We start from the raw sequence: 23316 nt of genomic DNA on the forward strand, positions 1-23316 counted from the left end.
ACATACTCTCTCAAATGATTGAAGGTCTGATGACTTCAAAACTACTGTCTAGGAGTAAGTGATCCATGTGATGTGCATCACCTAAAAATGACTTGACTACAGCTACAGCTCTGCCCTTGTGGCAGTTGCTACAATTCACTGGTTTAATGTTGTCCGAAGCACCGCTCCAGAGGATGCTGAAGATATGCTTTGCAGTGCTAAGATGACCTAATAAAAATGTGGTTTGTAATCTCCTACAGAAGAAAAAAAAAAAATGGAAACTTGAGAGAGGATGTTTTATTAACTCCCTGCCATTGTGGGCAGAGTCTGGACTGCACAGTAGGCTTGGGCAGTGCAGCCCACTCAGCAAGCACACCTTGCAGCTTCTCAGCGACTTCTAGTGGCACCTCTGATACTTGGCTGTGTTTCCTACCCCGGTTTAGTTGGAAACAGTAAAGCTTTCTGTCCTGTGCAGATAGGGTCTATGTTGAGGAAGGCATGCAGCTAAAGGCATTAGAGTTGCCTAAGTGGCTGGATAGAACTGAATTGTTTTTCAAGTGAGGTTTTGTTCTCTGCCAAATAGGGGATCTTGATGATGGTAAAAGGTTTATCTTGATCTTATTGGGTGATTACACGTGCTTGGCCAGCTCTGAGGGCACAACGTCACTGATCTTCAGAAGAACATGACTTCTGATGTGCTGTCCTTCTTTCTCCTCCACCCCAGGGGAAATAATCTTTATTTCAAACTTCCTGTTTTCTTCACAACCAAAGTATTTTTGGGGATGGAGAAATCTGTCCATTAAGTGAATAGTTTAATGGTATTGGAGTAGGTAAATAAGTTTTTTTGCTAGCCTGACAAAAACAATGAAGTATTAGTTCAGCCCTATGATATCAGTTTCTGTATGCTGGACTTCTTCTGGTCACTGCTGCCATCATTTCTGAAGTCATTTCTGGTTTAGAATGAATTTATACCTTTGATTTCTTTTTTTTTTCACCTTTCATTTGTTACTACTATCACATCTGTGTGCCTGCCATGGCTATTTACCTTTCTGTGCTAATTGTAGAAACAGGGCAGGATATGAACAACTAATTGTAAGTGCAGCCCCAGCACTACTTTGGAAACTGACTAGTTGGAGTCAGAAACTCAGTTGTTTTGCCAGCATACTCAGAACCTCAGTGCTTCATGCTGTCCATCCTGAAGCTTTGGTTTGCATGGTGTTAATATTGTCTGCTCCCAGCCAATTGCTTCTCCTGCAGAACCACTGGCCTTCCACCCCCTCATTATTGTCCTGTAGCCTGACATTACAATTGCTTGTTTTATGATGCCCTTAATTGGGCATTGATAATAATTCCTTGGACATCACCCAGCATTGCTTTAGAGTTGGACAAAGTCACACTGTAGTACAAGAATACTGGTTGTTGGATTATTACACAGCTACAGTGGGGAGTGACTGGGAACACTGTTTGCAGAGAGCAATTCGTGCTTTGAGATGACCCACACTGCTAATACTGGGTTTGTTCTGTAATTCTGCTTCTGGGTTTGGGATCAATAGTAATGCTAAAAGTGCGCTTGAAATATTTTGTTTTCAGGTATCACAAATTGGGAACTGGATTTAATCCCAACACTTTAGACAAACAGAAGGAGAGGCAAAAGGGGCTCCCCAAACAGGTCTTTGAGTCTGATGAAGCTCCAGATGGCAACAGTTACCATGATGAACAAGTAACGTACCTTTCAAAGCTTGCTACCTAAAACCTAATTTATAGTTGTGGTTAAAAGTGCAGTCCTTTTCCTACTGTAAGTCGCTTTTAATTTGTTGAATCTCAGGATGACCTTAAACGGCGCTCAGTGTCGATTGACGACACTCCCCGGGGCAGCTGGGCCTGCAGTATTTTTGATCTGAAGAACTCCCTTCCAGATGCCCTTCTCCCAAACCTACTGGACCGAACCCCGAATGAAGAGATTGACCACCACAATGAAGATCAGAGGAAGTCCAATAGGCATAAGGAGCTTTTTGCACTACACCCGGCACCAGATGAGGTACATTTATATGTACGTGGGTGAGGTTAAAAACGTGGTGGATATAGGGAAGGTGAAATCTGTCCGTCTGCTGATGGTTCAAAGGACTCAAGATCATCTTTGTTAAATTTCCATGAGAACCACAGCTGTTTTGCTGGAGTTGGCTGTTTTTCAGCGTGTTACCATTCATGCTGCTTGATTAAGATTTATTTTCCCTTACATTGTCCAGTCCCTATCCTGTAGAAACATTAGAGGGGTTTCATTTAGTGTATTAGTGGCTGCTGCTGAATACAACACACTGGTAAACCTTAGGTTACATTGGTGCTAGTGTCTCAGAAAGAAAAAACACTATTGTATGTGTATCATAATGGTATTAGTGGTTTGTACAAGTGTTGCCTCTTAAACCTCTGCCCCTGTGACATATTTCAGGAGGAGCCTATAGAACGACTTAGTATTCCTGAAGTACCCAAAGAGCACTTTGGCCAAAGACTCCTGGTGAAATGTTTGTCTCTTAAGTAAGTATCACTCCAGCAAACAACTACGTTATAGAAATTGAGAGCTTAGGTCTCCTCTTATATCCACGTACTTCTGGGATAACTCTGCCACCTTGTTGAATATCCTTAAAGAATTGTAATTTTGATTTGGTCATAGGCTTAAAGGTTAATTCTGTAAAGCATAACATACACAGAAACGTGCATCAGACAATTTTATCTTTGAGACTTCCTTTATATTGGTCTGACATAGAAGGTTTTCACTCTTCTTGGTCTTTTTTTGCATTCTTTTTCAGCCAATCTGTAACTATACCTGTTCCATATTACTAGCACACATCTTGGCTGTGCTTGTGTAGGGCTCTGCAATTGGCCAGCCATTGGTATTCAGCCCTGTAACAAGGATATGTAAGAGGGGCAAGAAAAATAAAACAAAAGTGCTTGAGCCTTAAGACGTAAGACTAACACTTCACAATGTTAGAAAATCAAAGATATGTCGAAGTTTAGGCTCAACAACCTTGACTGTGTCCCTTTAAGAGTGAAGACTTTATATACTTAGCAAGCATTAACTGGAGGAATAGAAACCTGTTAAACAAGTTTAATGAAGTGGAGCTCCTGAATGTAGGGTTACCTGCAGCTGGTTCATTGCCTATAACTCTTCTCTAATAACACAAGGTAAAATTTTACTGATATTCCCTTGGAGAAATAAAGTACAAAACTGATTTTCCACACTGCTGTATTCATCTTCTGTGTCCTCAGTTAGGTCAACCCTTCTTATTAGAGAGCTCCAGTTAGACTACATTGCAGCTCATAACTGAGATATATGTGTGGGACATATCTCCTGCTTGTAGAGTAATCCAGGACCTAATATAGCCATAGAGATGAACTGATTTTGCAGCCTTTTATGAACTGGAACAACATAATATGCAGTAGCAGTGGAGCTTCCTCTCCTAAGGACGGTGTCTGTAGCATAAATAAGTTAAATTCTGGATAGTTATGATTTCTGCTATTTGAGCTGACTGTAAATTTATATCAAATCAGCCAAAATACATGCTTGTTTGTTTACCACAATAATCTTTGAAACGTTGTTTATTGTTTTAATAGCTAGCATTGAAGATTGTGCTATCTTAATGGTGCAAAAAGAAGTATGTAGTCTCTTCTCCAGGGAATTTTTCAGTCCAAGGAGTGGGTGAGAGAGAAGGATTACCTTTCTACTTAAGATTACCTAAGCAGGCTCATTTTCAAGTTAATCTCACTTCTGCTGTACAACTAGAGAAAATACCTGTTTGATGATGTAGTCCTGTATGTTGTGCCTGGTGGCAGAAAGAGCTTCAGCCTGTAAAGCCCTGAACACAAGGTGCTGGGGATGCAGCTGTGGATTAAGCATTAGTTGCGTGGGTAGACTGTGCTGGAAGAATTGCATTTCAAACCTTACTCAATTTGGTGAAGGAACGAGGACAGATGAGGAGTAGGGGGGACAAGGAGAGTGAGACCTCCCTTTTCAACACAGGCAGCCCTTAAGTTGGTTCTGCTACTCCTGAAATCTTAACTAACAGTGCTTGGTGGTGGCTTTACCCAGACAGGATTTGGGAACTGGGTTGGTTATTATTCTTTCTTACGAAATGCAAATTGTGTGATTCTGTGTGTTTCTTTCTTTCGAGATTTGAGATAGAAATTGAGCCCATTTTTGCAAGTTTGGCTTTGTATGATGTTAAAGAAAAGAAAAAGGTAGGTTTGTTATTACTTTACATTCCAGTCCACGTTTGTGTTATTCAATAGAGGGGTTTCATTCTGAAAACGAACTCTTAGGAAAGACAGTGAGATACAGGTGGTTGAAAGAGTGATGAAGCCATTTTATCTTGAACTTCCCTATGCGTTCTTCTTCTGCTTAGTAAAGCAGTTGAAGTATAACTACTTTTCTAAAAATATTATTTAATATGTGAGTGCCTGAATTCAGTATATATATTTTTTCCAATCTTGGCTTTCAAAAGTCCTTTCCCCAGAGAGAATTTAATCTCAATAAAAGGTTTCAGTTATTTAAGTTTTTATGACTTTCTCTTCCTTGTGATTCAGCACGTTGTGGGTCCAAGTAACGTTCTAGTAATGCACAAGAAAGTTATATGTGCTAAAATTGAAACAAAACTCAGCGCTCTTTTCAGTATCTAAGCTCTAGGAAATACAAAATTCATTTATTCCCTATTTATGTTCTATCTTTAATATTTAAAGAGTCTCTTAGTTTTCCCAATTCAAGATATTAGCAATAGCAGAGAGAAAAATGTTAAAAATATGCATTTTGACATTTATCTCTTTGAGACTTGAATTTAATGCATTGAGTTTTAAGTTGTGTAGATGAGAGCATGTGGAATATTATGTGAACTTTGTTTAATATTTAAATCACATTTCATAAGCCAATTTTATCATTTCATTACTCCATTTTTTCCTCTCTTAGTCAGTTCTTTAGTGACCTCTGGTGTTGATAGCTGGCTCACGTTTGTTTTGGCCTTGAAGCCTTGGTGCTGTAGAGGATGTGGTGTTTCAGTGTAAAAATCTCACTGCCATCTCTAGGATGGCTTGGTTTTCTGTTTTCCTTTTTCTTTGAAGGATATTAAGGGTCATTTTCTATTTTAATATTTTGATATTTTCAATTCAGATAGCAGCTGTGTTTCCTAATCCTGTGATTTAATTGTGTCTCTTGTGGGAGGAAGATAAAACTGGATAAGCAGTGTTTATTACTTGCTCCACTCCACATTTTTTTCTTTTCCTACTTTCTTATGTCATAGTTTTCTTTTTATGCATGGATTTGAAAGGAGGTACTGTTGATGGTTTGGTTTCAAAACACAAGTTAAAAAAAAAAAATTACCTGTGATGTTTGTGAGGGTTTCACAGAAAATAGAAAGAACTGATGCGGATGCTCCCCAACTTCTTCCTCAGATTTCAGAAAATTTCTACTTTGATTTGAACTCCGAACAAATGAAGGGAATGCTTCGTCCACACGTCCCACCTGCTGCTATATCCACGTTGGCCAGGTCTGCCATCTTTTCAATCACCTATCCCTCTCAAGATGTGTTTCTGGTAATAAAGGTAAGAAATGATCGAGAAATCTTAATTACTGTTGTCACTTCTATTTAAGTTGAAGTAAAACCAAGTGAGGATGACTCCCTGACTTGTTACTTACAGTTGGAAAGTGGTGTTTTATTCGCAGAAACATAAACATTGGAACCGCAGAGTTTTGTTTTCTTTCAAATATTTTCATTTGCTACGTTAAGTTCCTTTGTAACAGGAGCAGTTCAGTGGAGGTATACATTGTTATTATTGAAAAAGTGCAAAAAGCACACAGCTTTGCTTGATAGGGGGCAGCTTTCTGGAATCTGACCTTGATTTCCAGGTGGAACGACATGCTGACTTCTTAGAATGATGAAGAAATGAATCATTTTAAAATATATCTCCATTGGAATCTCCTTTGAAAAAGATATATGCCCTTAAGTCAGATTTTGAAATGTCTTTACAGATTTGAATTGATAAGAGAGCGATCCATAAGTGAAATTAAATACCATATTGGTCACTCCTGGAACAAAGTATGCAAAGATGAAAGTTTTCTCTTTTTCATTTGTTTGAAGGATTGCAGAGATGTCGCTAGGTCAGACTGGCATTTGAATTAGTCTCTGCATAAACATTAGCTCACTGTAAAGAGGTTTTTTGATACTTACTTTCAGCTCACAGACTGTGGCTACTTTGCTTTCTAGCAACACTTTTTTATGATGTTGCTGACTTCAGTTTGCTTGAGTTCTTCTTTAACTGCATCATACATGAAGTGTAAGCTTTTGAAAACGAGTTAAGGCTCTCTATCATGACAGGAAATCCCCATATGAGAAAAATGCTTGTTTCAGGGAACAAACTGATTTGCATTTTTTGTCTCTAAATTCCTTCTAAAAATCATGTCTTGCCTGCGTACTCACATTCATTCTTCTGATTTTCATAAGACAGGAGGATGAGATAACCCTGTGTTTCTGAGATGGGTATCTGTCCAAAAGAGCTTGTGACTCCACATTAGCACTTGTAAAACCAGTGATCCATGAGGAGCTGGTAGTGATTTTCTTAAGTGATTTTTTGATTTAATGCTGAAAAAGATAAAGTCAAGGATAAAAAAGACGTGGTGTGCTTTACCAGGTGAATTTCTGCATGGGACTTCTTGTTATTCATGTGAATCCTCTTTTTATACGGCTGCTCTTGCTGTCATAAACTCATTAGGGAGTGTAAGATTTGATGGGAAGTAGTCTTCTACTTTATATTGTGTGGCTTCTTGTACCTTGATTGATGAGTGAGAATGGCACTTCATGAGCATGGGAGAAGATTAAAGATGCTGTAGTCTAAAAATAACGTGTACGGAAGCAGGCATGGAATGCAGGGCCAGGATACTTCTGAAAGAAACAGTCTGAATGCTTGTGCTAGGGAGGATATTTCTAATAAAAACTGGGTTTCTTGTTAAGGGGCCATCGACTTATTTGGAGGCTTCAGAAGAAAATATGTACTGTTTGGCTACTATAATCCATTACTTGATTTGAAAACACATTGATTTAGAATAGCATGTCTTCACTGAATACAATGGAAGTCACCTTCTTGCGATACTACAATAGTTCCTTAATAAGGAGACCCAAAATAAAAATAACCTTCTGAAAATTGTCGTGTTGATGACAATGCAGGCTGTCTGTAAGACCTTAAAAATGAGCTGAATGTGGCTCTAGAACATATCAAAGCAATGTGAATTGGTATATGTTCCCTCTGAACCTATATTTTACTCTTCTTTGTTAATTATAGCTGGAAATCTGGGAACTTAATGGCTCTAACAAGTAGACTGCAGCGGTTGTTCCTGACTCACAAAGGGAAATCAAGCTTCAACTCTTCTGAAAGAATGTTTTTGTTTCCTTGTGTTTGCTTAATTTAACAATCCTTGCTGGATACATGTCCTTATAATGGTTCATTTTCCCTTCAGCTTGAAAAAGTATTACAGCAGGGAGATATTGGGGAATGTGCTGAGCCTTACATGATTTTTAAAGAATCTGATGCAGCAAAGGTAAGACTTAATTTTTTTTAACGTTTAAATTAAATTTGGCTATGAGCATTTAGGGTGTTTTGTTCTTAATGAATTGAACACTGTCACGTTGTTTTCTTTCATCTTGATCTCAACAGTCATTGATGTTTCTCCTGTTATTAAAAAGATCCATTTTTAATTAAGAAAAGTGTCAAATTCTGTGTGCCAGAGAAGAGTCAAAGACCCTTGAATCTTGATGCCATACAGGGGGAGAATAGCTAAAGGTCATCAGTTTTTTGTCGCTGACAGAGATGTGTGGTTAGCATCAAGCTCAGTCAGCTGTAATTCTCTGTCCCAAAGGATCAGCTCTGTGCTTGTAGCTTGGTCACGTGGAGGCAAGTTTTAATGTGAATGTGCAGTGAGATTTCAACTTGTCCACCTTTTATCTCCATCATAGTACCTTTCCATTGCTCTAGAAAGTTTATAAACTGATGAAATACATTAACAGGAGACTCCATCAGGTCTGGTTTTGAATTGCAGCACAGTTCTGTTTATTTTTTCTTCCATTTTTCTCTTGATTTTTCTTTTTTAGTACTAATCTAAAAGATAGAAGCTTTATACTTCCATACTCAACGGTAGGATAAAGCTTTTGTTCTTACATGCAGTAAGGATAGATGAAAAAATGTGTATTTTAGTGTTCTATTTTCTTTCTTCAACATTCCTTTAATTCTTGTTTTCAGCAGCTTCTGAGTAAAACACTGCGTACAACTGAGAGGTGTGTGCTGGCTTCCAGTTGGTTAGTGGGACCAGACTCCACCTGTATTTGGGAAAGGAAAATAGAAATGCTAGCATGCCAGCATTGAAACACCACTAATCCTTGACCTGTGCTATTCCTGACAATATTTACTTAACCTATTTTTTTTCCTTTAACATTTCTTTAATTCTTCTTTTCAGCTGTTTTGGCATTGTCTTCTAAAATGCAGTGGACAGCCTGGGCTAGTCCTGAAACACTAACGAAGTTGTGCTTTCCTGAAGTTCTAACTTGTCTTTAGCTGTTTCAGCTATTTTGTGTCTATACCTTTGTCTCACTGCTCTGCATTGTGAGAAACGACACCTGAGGTATTCAGCAAACAGAAGTAAAAGCCTCTAAATTTCCTGTGTTTGACAAGCTGGAATGTGCCTACGTGATATTTAGGATTTGGATGTGCAGGGAATGTAGGTGAAAAGGGGATATTGCAAGGTCTCCTTCACAGTGAAGTGCACGAGCATGTGCTGAACTGGAAGAGTGCAAGTAGCAAAGCTTACTGTTGTTACTGAGCTCCCTGTGAGTGGATTTTATTGTAAAGAACTGGATTTTTTTTGAAGAACTGAAGCAAAAAGTTGCTGCTTAAAATGCAGAATTGTGGCAAAGACATTTCATGTCCCCTTTTTCTTAATAATGCGAGTATGGTACTGCTTAGTTGAGGAATGTTCTCTGCTTCCCATTCAGCTCCAGGTGGAGCGCCTGCTGCATAAAATCACATTAGGAGAGGTTGTTTCAGACTTCATAGAGTTAAATTTAGTTTTTGTTGGAAGGGTAGTGGGCCAGATAAGCTCACTGGGATCGTACAGGCTGTGGAAGAAGCTGAAGAGCACACAGTCAGCTTCTCTGGCTTGTCCTGTACCTGCTGCTGTTGGTTGGGTTGCAGTTTTGTGAAGCAGAAGCCTGCGTCATGTATAGTGATGCTGTTGTTATGTAGAGATTTTGTGAAATGAACCTTTGTTTCTGTTCCTCTCTTTTTAACATTTTTGAGTTTAATTTTTTCTTTGCAGAATAAGGAAAAGTTGGAAAAACTGAAATGCCAGGCAGAACAGTTCTGCCAAAGACTGGGCAAATATCGAATGCCTTTTGCCTGGACAGCCATTCATTTAATGAACATCGTGAGCAGCGCTGGAAGTCTGGAAAGAGATTCCACAGAAGTAGAAGTTGGCACAGGAGGTAAAATGTGTGGCATCTGCATAAGCGAGCGTGGACAAACACAGGGTGTATGGAAGTCTTGATTTGCACCCTGTATCTGCCATTGCTCCTTTAATCCCATTTCTCCCCTTGCCCTCAGGTCATGGCAGAAATAAAACAGACAAGTCCATGGTAACAAATGGGTTTATCTTTCAAGGATTTTACAAGCAAACCATCTGTTATATTGTTTAAAATCAGGCTTCTAAGTGAGAGAGTGTTACAGGCTGATGATCATTTTCCAAAGGAGTGGATTAATCTTTGCAAACCATACAGCTTATCTGAAACTGCTCTTCAGCATCCCCAAAACTGCCAACTTCATCATCTTTCAGAGCAGGGGAAATACATAAATCTCCACACGATAAAGGCTTTTATAATAGCAGTAAGGCACTGGGGTGAGGTTGCTGTGAGAGAAGCAGAAGTAGTTGGCTGTGCTTCACAGCCTCCTGATGCCTCAGGAGTGTGATTGTTTTAGCATAACCACCTCTTCTATCACGCTTATTGCATAATTTCCAAAGGCTGCAGTTATCTTCCTGTGTAGAAAGTCTTGCTTGGAACAAAGGTAGGCTCTTGGATGGTTGTTTTTCTTTCCTCTTTTTTTTTTTTTTCCCCAATTATTCTCCCTTTCTGTTTGTTTTTTTTTTTCCTTTTGATTTTGAAGAACGGAAAGGATCATGGTCAGAGAGACGAAATTCCAGTATCGTTGGGCGACGTTCGTTAGAGAGAACCACAAGCGGTGACGAGGCGTGCAATTTGACCAGTTTTAGACCAGCTACTCTGACAGTGACAAACTTCTTCAAGCAGGTATTGTATGAAACTACCTAAACAGAAAGTTGCTTCTTGGACAGACCATGAGAAATCAGTTTAGATCTGGATGAATTATTTGTGATGCTTTCAGTGTGTAATGTCTGTTGCCTCATCACGGGATATTTGTGAACAACGCACTGTGAGTTATTACATTTATTACACTGTGTGCTTGTCCTGCCATCAGCAGGTCTGCAATTGATAGATGGATTCTTTCAGGAAGTGTACTGTGACTTCTTGTGACATGTTTTTGACTTGAGGAACCAACTTGTACTTCTTATGACATGTTTTTGACTTGAGGAACCAACCGTCATTATGGCGGTGACTTAACCACTCACAAATGGTCCAGAAGAATGTCCAGAAGAGTATCAGTTTGTTTTACTTCAGGTTGTACTAATAAGTGGTGAAAAAAATCACCATTTGGCTTTTAGCAAAATGTTCTAGAAGCACAAAAACTGAGGATAGCTTCTTTGGGTTAGTATGTCACTAAAAGTGTTCCAGATAGTGCCAGTCCAGGAGTTGCATAGCTTCTGTCATGATGCTTGCTCGATGCTGTTTCATTAGATGACAGAGAATCCCCTTGGAACATCAGAGGGCTCAGAAACAGGTTCATCTGTGTAATTTGCAGTTGGCACATCCAGTGATGCTCAGGAAAACAGAACATTTCTCATCATTCTTTGCTGATTGGCAGCTAGTCATTACCAGAACCTGGGATTTTCCTGAAAAGCAGTAGAAAATATGATTACAGAATAGTTGAGCTTAGAAAATGGTTTCAGTTCATTAATTTTCTCTAAGGTTTGCTTAATGCCACATCTGGTTAAGGAAAATTATTATTTGAATGTCACCTTCGTGTATAGAACGGATTTAATAGTGTACAACCAGATATTTTTTTTGACTGATTCCTCGATCTTTGGGGTTACAAAGATGTGGGTCCTATGGATTGAAAGCTGATTAAGCTCTCCCTCTTTTTTTTTTTTCTTAACTGTTTTGGTTGCGTGCCAGTTTCACTGTGGGTAGTGATTCACATCGTGCTCTTAAATTCAGAAATGTAAAGAAGGAGAAATGTCATACAGGGCATGAAGTTATACTGATGGAAAGAATGTAAATGAAGGGCCTCTTTTGCTCAGTTTTCTCATGAAACTCAGTGTAACTGGAATGGATGGGGCTCTGCAGGTGGTATCTTTGGGGCCTCAGTGGCACAGAACAGCACAGGAAATGCCTTTTAGAAGGATGTTGAAGTCTTATATCTGCTTAGTAAGAAAAAAAATAGTATTGTAGTATTGCTTGCATAGCTATTCCATTCACTGACCTCTTTCTGAATTGCATTTTGTAATATACACCAGTTCAAACAAACTTGTTCATTAAATTAGTAATGACTGACAGAAGCACGTACGTCTTTCCTATGTTGATATTGTTTTCACTTGACCACTTATTTAAAAATTGCCAAACACTGATTTAAGAGTTCACATTTGTAATTTTTTTTTACCTTCTGTTTTTATCTTCACTCCTTTACTCCCTTCCTTACAATTAAGTGAATACAATGGAGTGTTTTCTCTTTCTGTTTGCTTTTTTCTTCTCAGTGTGTTTTTATTACCTTTATTATCAGATGATTTGTACTTTTGGAGAGTTGGAGGGTAGTAAAATGACACTCTCTACAATGTTATAACTAAATTTTGAACTACTAGAATGTGACACAGGGAAGTCCTTCCACGTTCCATCCTTTCTTAATAATGCTTTTGACAAGTGTGACTCTTAGACTTATTCTGAAGGAAGAGCAGAGGAAGAGGAAGGAGGATCACCATCTAAATGATGGATATTTTTTTCAAGCTATTATACTTGCTAAAAAATGGATATTTGGGGGAAATGTTCTAACAACCATTCTCAGTTTTAAAAAAGATAATATTGATGAGGAGACAAAAGGTTTTCAATGAAGGGTTCCTGCAGCTGTCATGATGATTAATAAGATGAAAATAAAGGAAAAGGGATGAAGAAATTAATGGTAATTCGGGATGTTAATGTTAACACCTTGTTCTGGGAAGATACATTTTGATGACAGAGATAAGAAGCTAGTGTGCATCTGATGGTTTACTCACGCTTCCATCAACTTTAAGAGTTGTGTACATAATCTGTTTCTTCCCAACACCTGACAGGAGGGTGATCGCCTGAGTGATGAAGATTTATACAAGTTCCTTGCTGATATGAGACGGCCGTCAACGGTGTTACGGAGATTGAGACCGATCACAGGTATTGAACAGGATCTTTTTGTTTTGTTCATGCTAACCATGTTGGTTGGTCCTTCCCAATTTCTACCCAATTCTTAAAAGCAGACATGTGAAAGAAACCCTGGGAAATCGTCGGCAGTAATTCTGGTAGACAATAGTGTTTTTATCTGAAAGTTTTTTCACTGATGTATGAGCACATGCAGGAGTTGAGAGGCATCTGTGAGCAGAGGACGCAAAACCCCAAAGCCCTAAATCCTGTAGGGGCTGAAGAGGCTCTCTTTCTCTGAGTAAAACACCACTCTCCAACTGAGAGGTGTGTGCTGGCTTCCAATTGGTTCATAGGAACAGACTCCACCTGTATTTGGGAAAGGAAGATAGAAATGCTAGCACGCCAGCATTGAATCATCACCAGTCCTTGACCTGTGCTATTCCTGACAATATTTACTTAACCTGTTCTTAAAAATCTCCTGTGACAGCAATTCTGCTGCTTCCTTAGATCTTATCTCCTAGCACTCAACAGTCCCTGTGGTGAGGTTAGGTATTAAGAAAACTTTCCAAAATGATCTTTCTGAAATGTAATCTGACTGCAGTGTGCCATGCCCTTAGGGCAGTTATCACAACCTTTCGAACACTTTGAATACTGCTATTAGTTCACTCTCACTCGCCTCCATTTTGTAGCCATCAGGTTTTTTTTCTACTTTTTCTCAAGGACTGTGATGTTAAAATTGCTAGTAGTTTTGGTGCTCTCTGCTAGAGATCCTTTAATCTTCTGTGCATGGTTTTCTTTAAGCCTGGTGGTGTCTACAGAGTGCACTCCTCCTTCTGAGACCCTGTCTGTGTACAGCAGATTAATTCATCTCCAGTGTATTGCCTTTGAAAATATATTATGAAGTCTGAGGAGTTGTACTCAGTGATCCTTGCAGGGCACTTCCAACTCAGGAGGTTCTGTGATTCTTTAATGGTCATAACTTTCTTTGGGACGCTGCCTTATTGTCAGTGTTGTCACCCAGCACTTTTCTACATCTATGCCAATTCTTTTTGTTTTTTTTAATTTGTATGTTTGGTTTCTCTTTCTTCGCCCTTCACTCCTTATTGTGTTACCCTTCCATCATTTGATGCCATTTTTCCACCTCTCCTGTTCTCAAAATTTTCAAGATCATTCCAACCTCAGTGACATCCACCAATAATGTGTACTGTCAGTTCTCCCTACTGACTTGGTGAGGAAGGATATTCAATGAACTTGTTGCAGTTTAGCTTTCAGCAACTCCTGATACATCCTTTCAGTTTATAGGCAAGATTCCCAGTGAGACTTTTAACATTGTTTTTGGTGCTACTTGGGCTTCATAGTAGTGCTATTTAGATTTTCCTCAAGTTAGCTATGGATTTGTTGATAGCTCTTTTCTGTTGGTTCTTATTATGCAGTACTTCAATTGTCCTAGATACCAGTTTGATTCACTATTACATGTTTTTTCTTAAATCCACATAAGCGGTAATTTGTTTATTTATGAAATAACTAGTATTAACCTAGAGAAAGAAAGCATGAATATGCTTTTCATGTGTATTTAACTTCTATTTATTATAATTAAATCGTTTTCTTCTTACAGCTCAATTGAAGATAGACATATCTCCAGCTCCAGAGAATCCCCATTACTGTCTAACTCCGGAGCTGCTACAAGTCAAGCTTTACCCAGACAGCAGAGTTAGACCTACAAGAGAAATCCTAGAGTTTCCTGCCAGGGATGTTTACGTTCCAAATACCACATACAGGTTAGTTTTGAAATATGTCTCAAATTTCAGGGCCTGGAATTGGCAGGTCCAGAGATTCTTACTTTATCAGCTGGTCTGTTGCGAAACTTGCTGCATCAGTTGGTCTGCTGTGCCAGAGACACAGAAAGGGTCCAGACTGACACAGCAGAAAATATACAGATATGCAGGGATTAAGGTAGTTGCATAAAACTTGGCTGTGGGCAGCAGGATGGCACAGGTTTCTCAGTTTCTCAAAAAACAAAGTACAACTTAGTGGAGTTCTTTTCACATTTATGCAGGTTTTTTTTTTTCATTTTGTCTGTATGTTGAAGACAGTGTTCTCTAACCGGTTTTACTGCTTTCTGCTACTGTCAGTGGCTTATTTTTTTATTTACAGTGGAGATTAAAAAATGAGGAAAATGTATAATCCATTCATATTTCCATTTTGTTTTGAAGCTTAATTTTTTGTTTAAAATACTTTAAGGAAATGAAGATCTGGAAGAATATTTTTTGAGCATTTTCAGAAAACAGTAACTTCCTATGACTGTGTGCTCCAGGCAGGAGCAGATTTCTTTTCATTATTATCCTCTATTAATTTAAAGCTTCTTCACAGTATTACTGAAGATGATACACTTCTGAGGGGCCCTGCCTTCTTCCATTGTGTAATTTCACCAACTTATCTAGCAAAGTCAGTTAGTTCTTGTTGAAATTGGATAAATGCAGATGAGACTTTTAAAAAACAAAGCTTACAAGAAAAAGTTTAAGGTCCACATCTCATGTCTTTTCAGAAATGTAGTTTATTGTGTTTTTGTGGGATTTTTTTTTTTTTTGTAGAAGTGAGGTAATTATGCACTACAGTACTCCAGTACAAATATACAGCACTGTGTGTTTCCTGCTTTGCAGGACATCCATAAGCAGTTGTAGTATTTTTGCAGTTTGTGTGATTAGCACGTTCTGTCCACTGTTGCTATACTCTGACAAATCCCATGCCTTTTGTATGGTTGCAAATGTTGAAATAGGAAACCCATACTGTACAAGATAAAATAGACAAGTCAATATGACTCAATGTAAGTGCAGAATTGAGGTCTTTGTAAGTAAACAGTTCCACATGGAGCCATCTGTAAGCATGTTGACGGTCCTTCTGCCTTGGAAGATTCTGCAGTTAAATGAAAGTGAATGTGTTTTCAGGAGCAGCAACATGCAGGTTGGCCTACAGTGTTCGTTGCATGGTACCACTAACTCCACAGGCACAGGTTACTCTGCTGTTCTCTGTTTGAAGGTCGTTTTGTCATGTGCTCTCTTGGTCTTATTAAGTTCTCAGTGAGGTGTATTAAAAGGTTGCAAAGGTCTGAAGCCATTTCAAAGGAGAAGATCTCTCGCTCCTTCCAGTAAGCTCTGAAGCTTAGATCTTAAGTTTCAGTTTCAAAGCATGATTCAGTTATTTTCTGAAGTGTGATATCTAAAAGATTAGGTCTATGCTCTGGCTTACTTGATGTGTGTGTATACCTCTACAGCTGAATGAGGACAATACTTCAGCAAAACTTGGCCTGATGTACACTGCCATAAGTTTGTCTGGAAGAACACAGAACCCTAAAATAGGGAGTTACTCATCTTTCATTTCCTCAAAGGAGTATTCAACAACAGTAACTTGAACCAAACAAAATAACATCGGTTATTTTACAAAACAAAATTTCTTTCTTTTCCCACAGTCTTAATACCTACAGGTGTTCTGTCAAACTTTGACAGCCCTTTATGTTTGCTTGAACACTTCCTGTACCCTCCTACACTACCCGGAAATTAATGTAACAGCCTTAAAACCCTTTCCCCCAAGCAATGTTATCTAATAAATAAATAGGCATCTGCATCCTAGGCAGTGGTGTTTGATCCTAGGGAGATGAAAGCCCTTCTGAACTTTTAGCATACTGACTTTTGGGCTGGGGTGAAGGAGAATACTCACCAAACTTACAGAAAGACCATCACATGCACCTCAGGGTTTATGCCATTGGTGAGGTCACCATAATTAAACAAAATATGAATTTCTTTGATGTTCAGTCTATTAGTTCTGAATTCAAATGCATCCTGTTGAACATTCAGTCAAAAATTTTTAAATCTGTTGGGTGTATCATTATTTTGGTTGACTTGAGCAAGTAGTATCTTCCTTTCCTAGGTTTCCAGTATAAGCCTTTTCTTCTATCTAGTCTTCCTTTTGACCTTGGTGCGACGTATTTCCCATTAAGATTGGTTTCCTCACATTCACTGTGCCACCAGCCTCCTAAGGAAAAAATATTGTAATATCACTTACTGTCAGTTGTACCTTAACCTATTGTGCTCAGCTTGAGTACACAGTTCCCATTAACAACATAAATCTTTAGGCCAGTTCCAGCAAAAGTGACAATTACCCAGTGTACCCAAATGAAATGTAGCTTGTACATGAAACCACTGAATGCTTGCCATGTGAAGGCCACTGCACAAATGTTGTGCTACCTCTTAGTGGCTGCTTCACATAAAAGTAGTGGCGCGTAGAAAACTGCACACACAAATGCTTCCACTGAACTGGGACATTTGGATCAGCTCCATATGTTTCCCATGGCCCTCCACAACAGACTTATTGATTTACTGATATTTTTCTCAAGTACAACCTGGTAAATCTCTGCATCTGTAGGAGCAAAACAGGTTACTTCTTTTATTGGCCAAGGTCCTTAAGCACCATCTTGAACTGGAAGTCCAGTTCAGCTGGCAGGGGACCGACTGTGGCTCTGTATAGCGCTTTGTCTTTGTCCATCTTTGTTATGGTCACTAGAGCGTGTAACACTTAGTGTTGTTTCTGACATCCCCAGCTGAGAATACTGTGAACAAAGTGTTTGCTGCACAAAGTAAGTGCCTGGCACCTGGCATTGCCTGAATCCTGCACTTTAATTGCTTTTTGCATTGCTTGCTTTTGCTTTTGCAAAGCAGCAAAACATAAAAAGCTTCATAGCATCAATGAATTTAGGAAACTTAAACAAGTCATATTTAAGGAGAAATATATATTTATCCTCGCATCTCTCTCCCTCTTTAGAGTCAGATTTTAGCACACACTTTTGACAAACAGCTGAAGTCTTCCTTTCAGTGGAAGCTCACCCCCATTCTTAACTATTGGACTGTGGTCAGAATGGAGCCAGGAGTCAGTTTGTCCTCCATTCTTTTGCAATGAGAGATGAAACAGTCTGCCACACCAGAGCAGGCTTCGGAGGAGGAACTGTACTCTAGCTCACAGCCTCAGCCTTAGGTTTTATTTCAACCTGTTCTGCTGGTTCTAACTAGCTATTTACTTGGCCTCGCTCTGCTTTAATATTCCCCTCTATAAAACAGAAAAGTGATACCTCGTTGTTGTAGAGCCCAAATAAATACATCTCCCACTCTTACCTGCTTCTGCCCTCTCTTTTCTGCTTCTAAAGCCAGGCAAATATCAATAAACACTCACTAAAACGTACTGCCATCCTTCATTTAGCAAGGGAACAACTGCATTTGTGCACCCAGCATACTGATACCTAGGTAGTTTTGTGGGCAGCTGAGGTTGTTTATTATGGCCATGTCGTGGTCTGCAGTGGAGAACCGTAGTTGTGTCTGCTCCGGCAGCGCGTTGGGGATGCTTCCGGAGATGCGTGAGAGCTGGAGCACGTAGTCTGTTTCAGGGCCTCCCAGGGTGAATGCATAATCAATGTAACGTTTATTATCTTTCCAGTCCTGCAGCTCAATCCGTAAGATGTAGTCCCCTTGTTTGGTGATGGAATAGGTCTTGTTCAGGCCTAGCCAGAATTCCTCTGTGAAATCGTAGTAAATGGCGGTTGTGAGTACAGAGCAAAGTATGAACACATTTACCCACTTATCAAGGTTTTCAGATGTCTAAACCATACCTCAGGTAACTCATTCACCTCTAAAATACATTATTTGAGACTACTTGTTTGAGTAAGCAGCACAGCATCAGAACCAAGGTGTGCCAGAGGTGGGGATTTGAGGATGGAGGTAACTGGAGGAGAGTTTTTAGGGGAGAACGGGTTATGGGTTGAATGTTCCCTAAAAACCCATAGCACTCCCACTGCTATTGAATTTTACAGGTAACCTGAGGCTGGTATATGAGAAAATACAGTATTTAAAAGGATTTATTGATTGCTTTAATTAAATCAATAATATGAGCCTTGGGAACTGTTGGTCTTTTCAGAGGTCTCCTGCCACATTCTTTGTTTACCCCTCCCTAATGTTGGTTTAGTATATGAGAACTGGAGACCAATAAAGGGGCAGCCATAGCTTTCATAGTATCAGACAAACTGCACAGGCAAAAGCCTACCTCAGTTGTGAGCTGCTATCCCAAATAGGGGTGAAGTTGAGATATTGCAGCTCCTTATTGAAAACCAGGTGGAAGTATGTCAATTGTGGTGCCCCAACAAGTACAGTTTTAATCTATGCTGTGCCTAGATAGTCAAAATATTTTCTAAACCCGAGCAGACTCTTAATTGTTCTGGCCTCGTTCCAGCAAGAGCTTCTAGGTGCACCTTTGAAGATGTGGCACTGGGAATTTTACTGAATTATTCTTTCTGGTGTTGCACTAGTGAGGCAACTTATTTAGGTTTGTGTGTAGTTTTATCTGCTCTCCTGTGCAACACCTTTCATTGGGAAGACTCTCCTTCTGAAATCAACATATACAAAGCAAAGAAGCAAAAGAAATGTTTTTACCATTGAGATCACCAAAACCATTAGTATAGGCATCCCAGGTTTGGTTGAAATCTAGTGATCCATCCACCCTGTTCTGGATTACTGTCCAGGAAGTGCCTGTGAATGCAGAAGGAAATAAATCATAAACCTGGCTTAAGTGCTTAAAACACAGGAGAGAAGATTGGAGTGTAATGGAGCCAAGTGGCTGCTGCTGGCTAGTACTGCTCTGAGGTCTTTCTCCTGCCCAGGTCATGACAACCTCTTTTCAGACATTTCAACAAAAGTAAGCAAAGCAGTTTTTTGCACAGGGCAACTGCATGTCACTCTGTTTACACTCACAAACATATTGTGTTTCTCTGTTACGTTTGCATCAGCCTCCTCCCCATCTGGCTTTGACAGGAGGCTCAGCGGGGGAGCTGGAGAGGACATGGCATGGGGCAGCACTGCAGGGTGCAAGAGCTACCTCTGATCTCTGGGCAGTGCCAAAGAGAACAGGCAAATGAGTGAGATTCTTACAAAAGTAGAGCCTGGGTAAGTGCTCTGACAGTTCCAGGCACATATATGGCTCCCCTAAGCACCATACAGGAATCCTGTCTCCTGGGCTCACCTCATTGGGTTCATTTTATGTAGCTAAGAGTCCAGCACCAGTCTACCCTATCAAACCCAGATTTTATTTTCTGTTTGCTTTATTTTTGGAAAACTTAATTCATGGTTGCAGTGTAGTGGCATTTATAATTGCCATTTTCATTCTTCATAACAAAAAGTGCTTGACTTTTTGTATTAACATGCTCATATTAGCTGCATAGGTATTACTAAGAATTTTAATAGTATTATGCTTAATAAATGTCATGTGTAAGAGAAAAGGATGGATAAGACATGATAAGTTTTTGTGTACTTTGCTATAATTTTGGCTCATAGGAGAAATAGAAAATTAGACCTTTGCTAGCATAGCTGTCTTACCAAATTTCATTTCACAATAGACATCAAAAGCTTCTGAGCTGTTGGGCTTAATGGTGTAAATACCACTGGAGAGTGTGCTGCTGTTGTAGAGAGCAGTGCAATCAGGAGCAGCACCTAGGAAAGCGAACACCAGGCAATTACAAATCTGTTTGGTCGTGTTAAGTTTTAGTTCAGCTTTGTAACTGGAATTTTTTTATAGGGTAGAGCTGATACAGAAACTCAGTCTTTTTGGTCACTGTTAAAATAAATGTCATGGAATGGACAAACTGCTTTGGTAATAAAGCTGACATACATTTTCTAAGTTTGGTCCAGTTTCAGATAGATGATTTTGGAAAATTTGTAAGGCTTTGGATTGGATTCTGCCAAGTGCACTTTGCCACAACTTGTAACTAGCCCAGTGAATACTGTTTGCTTTGGTGCAGTCTGGAAATGCATCTCAACTTTAAAGCAGGGTCTTCCAAGTCCTGTAATGAGCTGAAGTAAGATAGTTCACTGCACATACTCTGCAAGACAGGCTTCAGCAAGTGGCAGTACAGAGATTACCACAGCATCTATTTACATGGGGCGAATGGAGGCTGAAGATTGAGGATAGGATGGTGGCACAGTTGAATGTCATTTATATGTCACCCCGTAGACAAGTATACACATAGTGTGGCTAACAGATGATGCATTTTCCAAAGCAGAAAATCCAACAAGAAAATCTTGTTGCAGTGCTGCGTGTAACATGGAAGTCCTTGATTACTAAAAACCAACAACAGTTTGTTTTGTAGTGCATGTAAGGCATGTGGTCTCACCTTCCAGTTTGTGCATTACAGCTGTGGAGTTCTGCACAAGGAAGGAGCTGCCCTCATTTAATTCTGCATGCTCCTCGGTGAAGGAATTCTCTGCAAGTTCCTGGAGCTCAATGTGGTTTAGCTGGCAAGAACCACAATTACAGACTGTTAATTTCCCAAGGTTCTGAAATTATTAAATTCATGCATCAAACTGAGCAACGTAGTACAGACAGTAATTTTTTAAATGAACATAACCATTTGGAATACCCAACTTACTACATAAAAATAACTTTAGAAGCACAGTGGTGGATTTCAGTTGTATACGTCAGCTATTTCACTGCCCAAACAACACAGGATTCATGAGGTGAGTATGTGACCAGTTCTCATGAGGGTGCACGTTAATGAATAAACATAATTAGCTTACTTCCTCAGGTAATGTTCCTGAGACAAATAATAGCAACACCTGAAGAGCACAGAACACACAGTTATTTTTGTTAAAGGCATTTCCCTTTTACAGCCTCTTCATAGGAATAAACTAAATATGAGCCTGTCAGTTATGCCTATCATTTTGGTTACATATGTGGAGTTGCAGAACATGGTTCCCTATGAAAGTGAATGTTGGAAAAGGAGAAAGAGATGGAAAGTAATGATGCTTAGAAGACCAAGGAGAGAACAATAATAAAATAGACAATAAGAGGGGAAAATAAAACAGTTGTCAGGAGATAGAGCAACCTGTTACTGAGGGACAGTGGTTTGAGGCTCTGATCTCCATAGCTACGTGCAATGGCCATGGCCTCCAGCCTGGCAGCACAGCAGATTCCCAACTGAAAAGGTACCCTCCTGTGGTCAGAATCATGCCTAGCATTCTCTGTGCTCCCAAACATCGTAAGAGATAGAGAATTCTGAAGTGAGAAATGTGATGGTTCATGTACCTTGTCCTCCAGCTCCATTATTTGGTCGTGCTGTTTGTCGAGCTGCACATGCTGGTCCTCCACGATTTTGTGGAGTTGCCTGATGTGATTGTCCTGCTGCTCCACAAAGGCCTGAGGGCAGGAAAGGAGGAAGGCTGCAGTTAGAGAGAGGCAGCATAAGATTGTCACAGTGGCACCGCCAACCTGACACGTCACAGACTTGGTTGTAAGAGGCACAATCCATTTCATGTTGCATTTTCCATAGGATTGTCTGCTTTTGCTCTACAGGTGCAAATTTCTTTGCCACTGAAATTAACACCCGAGTTTTTTTCAATCCTTGTTTGAAGAAAACTGCTGGCAGCTTCCTAGACTTTGATTGTTGTGAGTTACTTTCCTTCCATGTCCGTGCGCAGAACATTGACGTCCTGTGAAGTTGGTACTTGATTCAAACTAAATATATGGCAGTAACCAAAAGAGAAGTGATGCCCGGTGTTCAGGTATTAGCTTGGGATTTGAAGATCTGGATTCTGCTTTTGGAAGATCTGGATTCAGCTTTGAATGTCTACTATTTTCTCACACAAGTTGTTTGACCATTTTATGCTTTTGCAGAACCCATTTCATGCTCCTTTTTCCATTGGAAATTTTGTACCCACCCATGTATTTGCATGCATTGGCATTAAAACTGTTAACACATACAAAATTCTTTGGTCCAGGTGTCACACAGGAACTATAAATATCCCTCTTTAAAGGTTAAAACTTCCTAATTTTATGCTGAGCAGACAGATCCTAGTGCATTGACTCATAATGAGCCAATGACATACAAAGCTTTGGACTTCATAAGCAAATCACTTTCCCAGTTATTTTTTTCCCCTCATTACTATTAGAGAATTTCTTAAAAATGATTTGCAAAATGTACTGAAGCGATACGTTATCATTTCACCATTTTCTCTGATTCTTATAAGATTACTGTGGTGATCTATTTCTATTTCTCAAAATACACAGTGGTACTACAGTGAAATTGCAGGGAAGACATCAGTTTCTAATGTATAACGACCAATAATGGCATTACGATTTACTTTGGGTTTACGTGTAAAGGATTTTCACGAATCTACTTACTTTGAGTGAAGAAATTTCATTTGTCTCCTGCACTGTAGGCTGGATGATTGCCAACTTAGTGACCTTGTCTTCCAGTCCCCATACTTTTTCTTGCAGCTGGATTTTGTTTTGTATGAGGTCTTCAATCTTCAGATTCATTTCCTGTGAGAGATTCTTTATCTCTTCATTGTTGATTTGCAGTCTGGCAGTAGTTTGTCTGAGTTGTTCTTCTTCTTCTTTGATCTCACTGGTTTGCAGTGAGAGCTCATAAAAAGACCTATCAAAAATGTAAAGTTTTTGAAGGATATCATTCATCTGCCCCTTTGTCTTGTGGACGAAGTCTTTAAGACCGTGCCCAAGCTGGAGGAGTCCATTGGCTAAGATTCGGACATCATCTAACATGGCAAATCTTGATTTTGTCTCAGGAGATGCAGCAGAATCAAGGAAAGAGAAGTCCTTCTCAGCTGTAGCTGCAAGAGCAAGTGGGGCAATGAACAGAAAGAGTAGAGTGATTTTCATGTTTTCTATTCCTGATGTGCTTTGGTTGTTCAGCAGAGACTTTTCTGAATAGTTTTTGCTGTGTGAATGTTCCCTTGAAGAATTTAAT

General features: G+C 39.4%; 2 protein-coding genes across 6 annotated transcripts in view; one reads left to right on the forward strand and one right to left on the reverse strand.

The window, feature by feature from the left end:
- Window positions 1-23316, forward strand: part of DOCK7 (dedicator of cytokinesis 7) — an 86861-nt gene that overhangs the window by 19828 nt on the left and 43717 nt on the right. For all 5 annotated transcript variants that reach the window (XM_065737813.1, XM_065737820.1, XM_065737829.1 and 2 more), the window contains exons 5-14: window positions 1570-1699; window positions 1805-2017; window positions 2426-2511; window positions 4146-4212; window positions 5416-5565; window positions 7475-7555; window positions 9326-9491; window positions 10168-10310; window positions 12461-12554; window positions 14137-14299. In XM_065737813.1, the coding sequence (XP_065593885.1) occupies window positions 1570-1699; window positions 1805-2017; window positions 2426-2511; window positions 4146-4212; window positions 5416-5565; window positions 7475-7555; window positions 9326-9491; window positions 10168-10310; window positions 12461-12554; window positions 14137-14299 (1293 nt within the window). The remainder of the gene's footprint in view (window positions 1-1569; window positions 1700-1804; window positions 2018-2425; window positions 2512-4145; window positions 4213-5415; window positions 5566-7474; window positions 7556-9325; window positions 9492-10167; window positions 10311-12460; window positions 12555-14136; window positions 14300-23316) is intronic.
- On the reverse strand, window positions 15080-23228 carry ANGPTL3 (angiopoietin like 3). The gene is made up of 7 exons (XM_065746030.1): window positions 22731-23228; window positions 21636-21746; window positions 20725-20845; window positions 19931-20044; window positions 18992-19087; window positions 17809-18081; window positions 15080-16550 (listed from the first exon to the last, which is right to left on the reverse strand). The coding sequence occupies exons 1-7, from the start codon at window positions 23226-23228 to the stop codon at window positions 16369-16371; spliced, it is 1395 nt and encodes a 464-aa protein (XP_065602102.1). The 3' UTR covers window positions 15080-16368.

Source organism: Cyrtonyx montezumae, unplaced genomic scaffold (genome assembly GCF_038088225.1).
Source record: "Cyrtonyx montezumae isolate F1298 unplaced genomic scaffold, pur_monq_1.0 scaffold_1, whole genome shotgun sequence".
Lineage (NCBI taxonomy): Eukaryota > Metazoa > Chordata > Aves > Galliformes > Odontophoridae > Cyrtonyx > Cyrtonyx montezumae.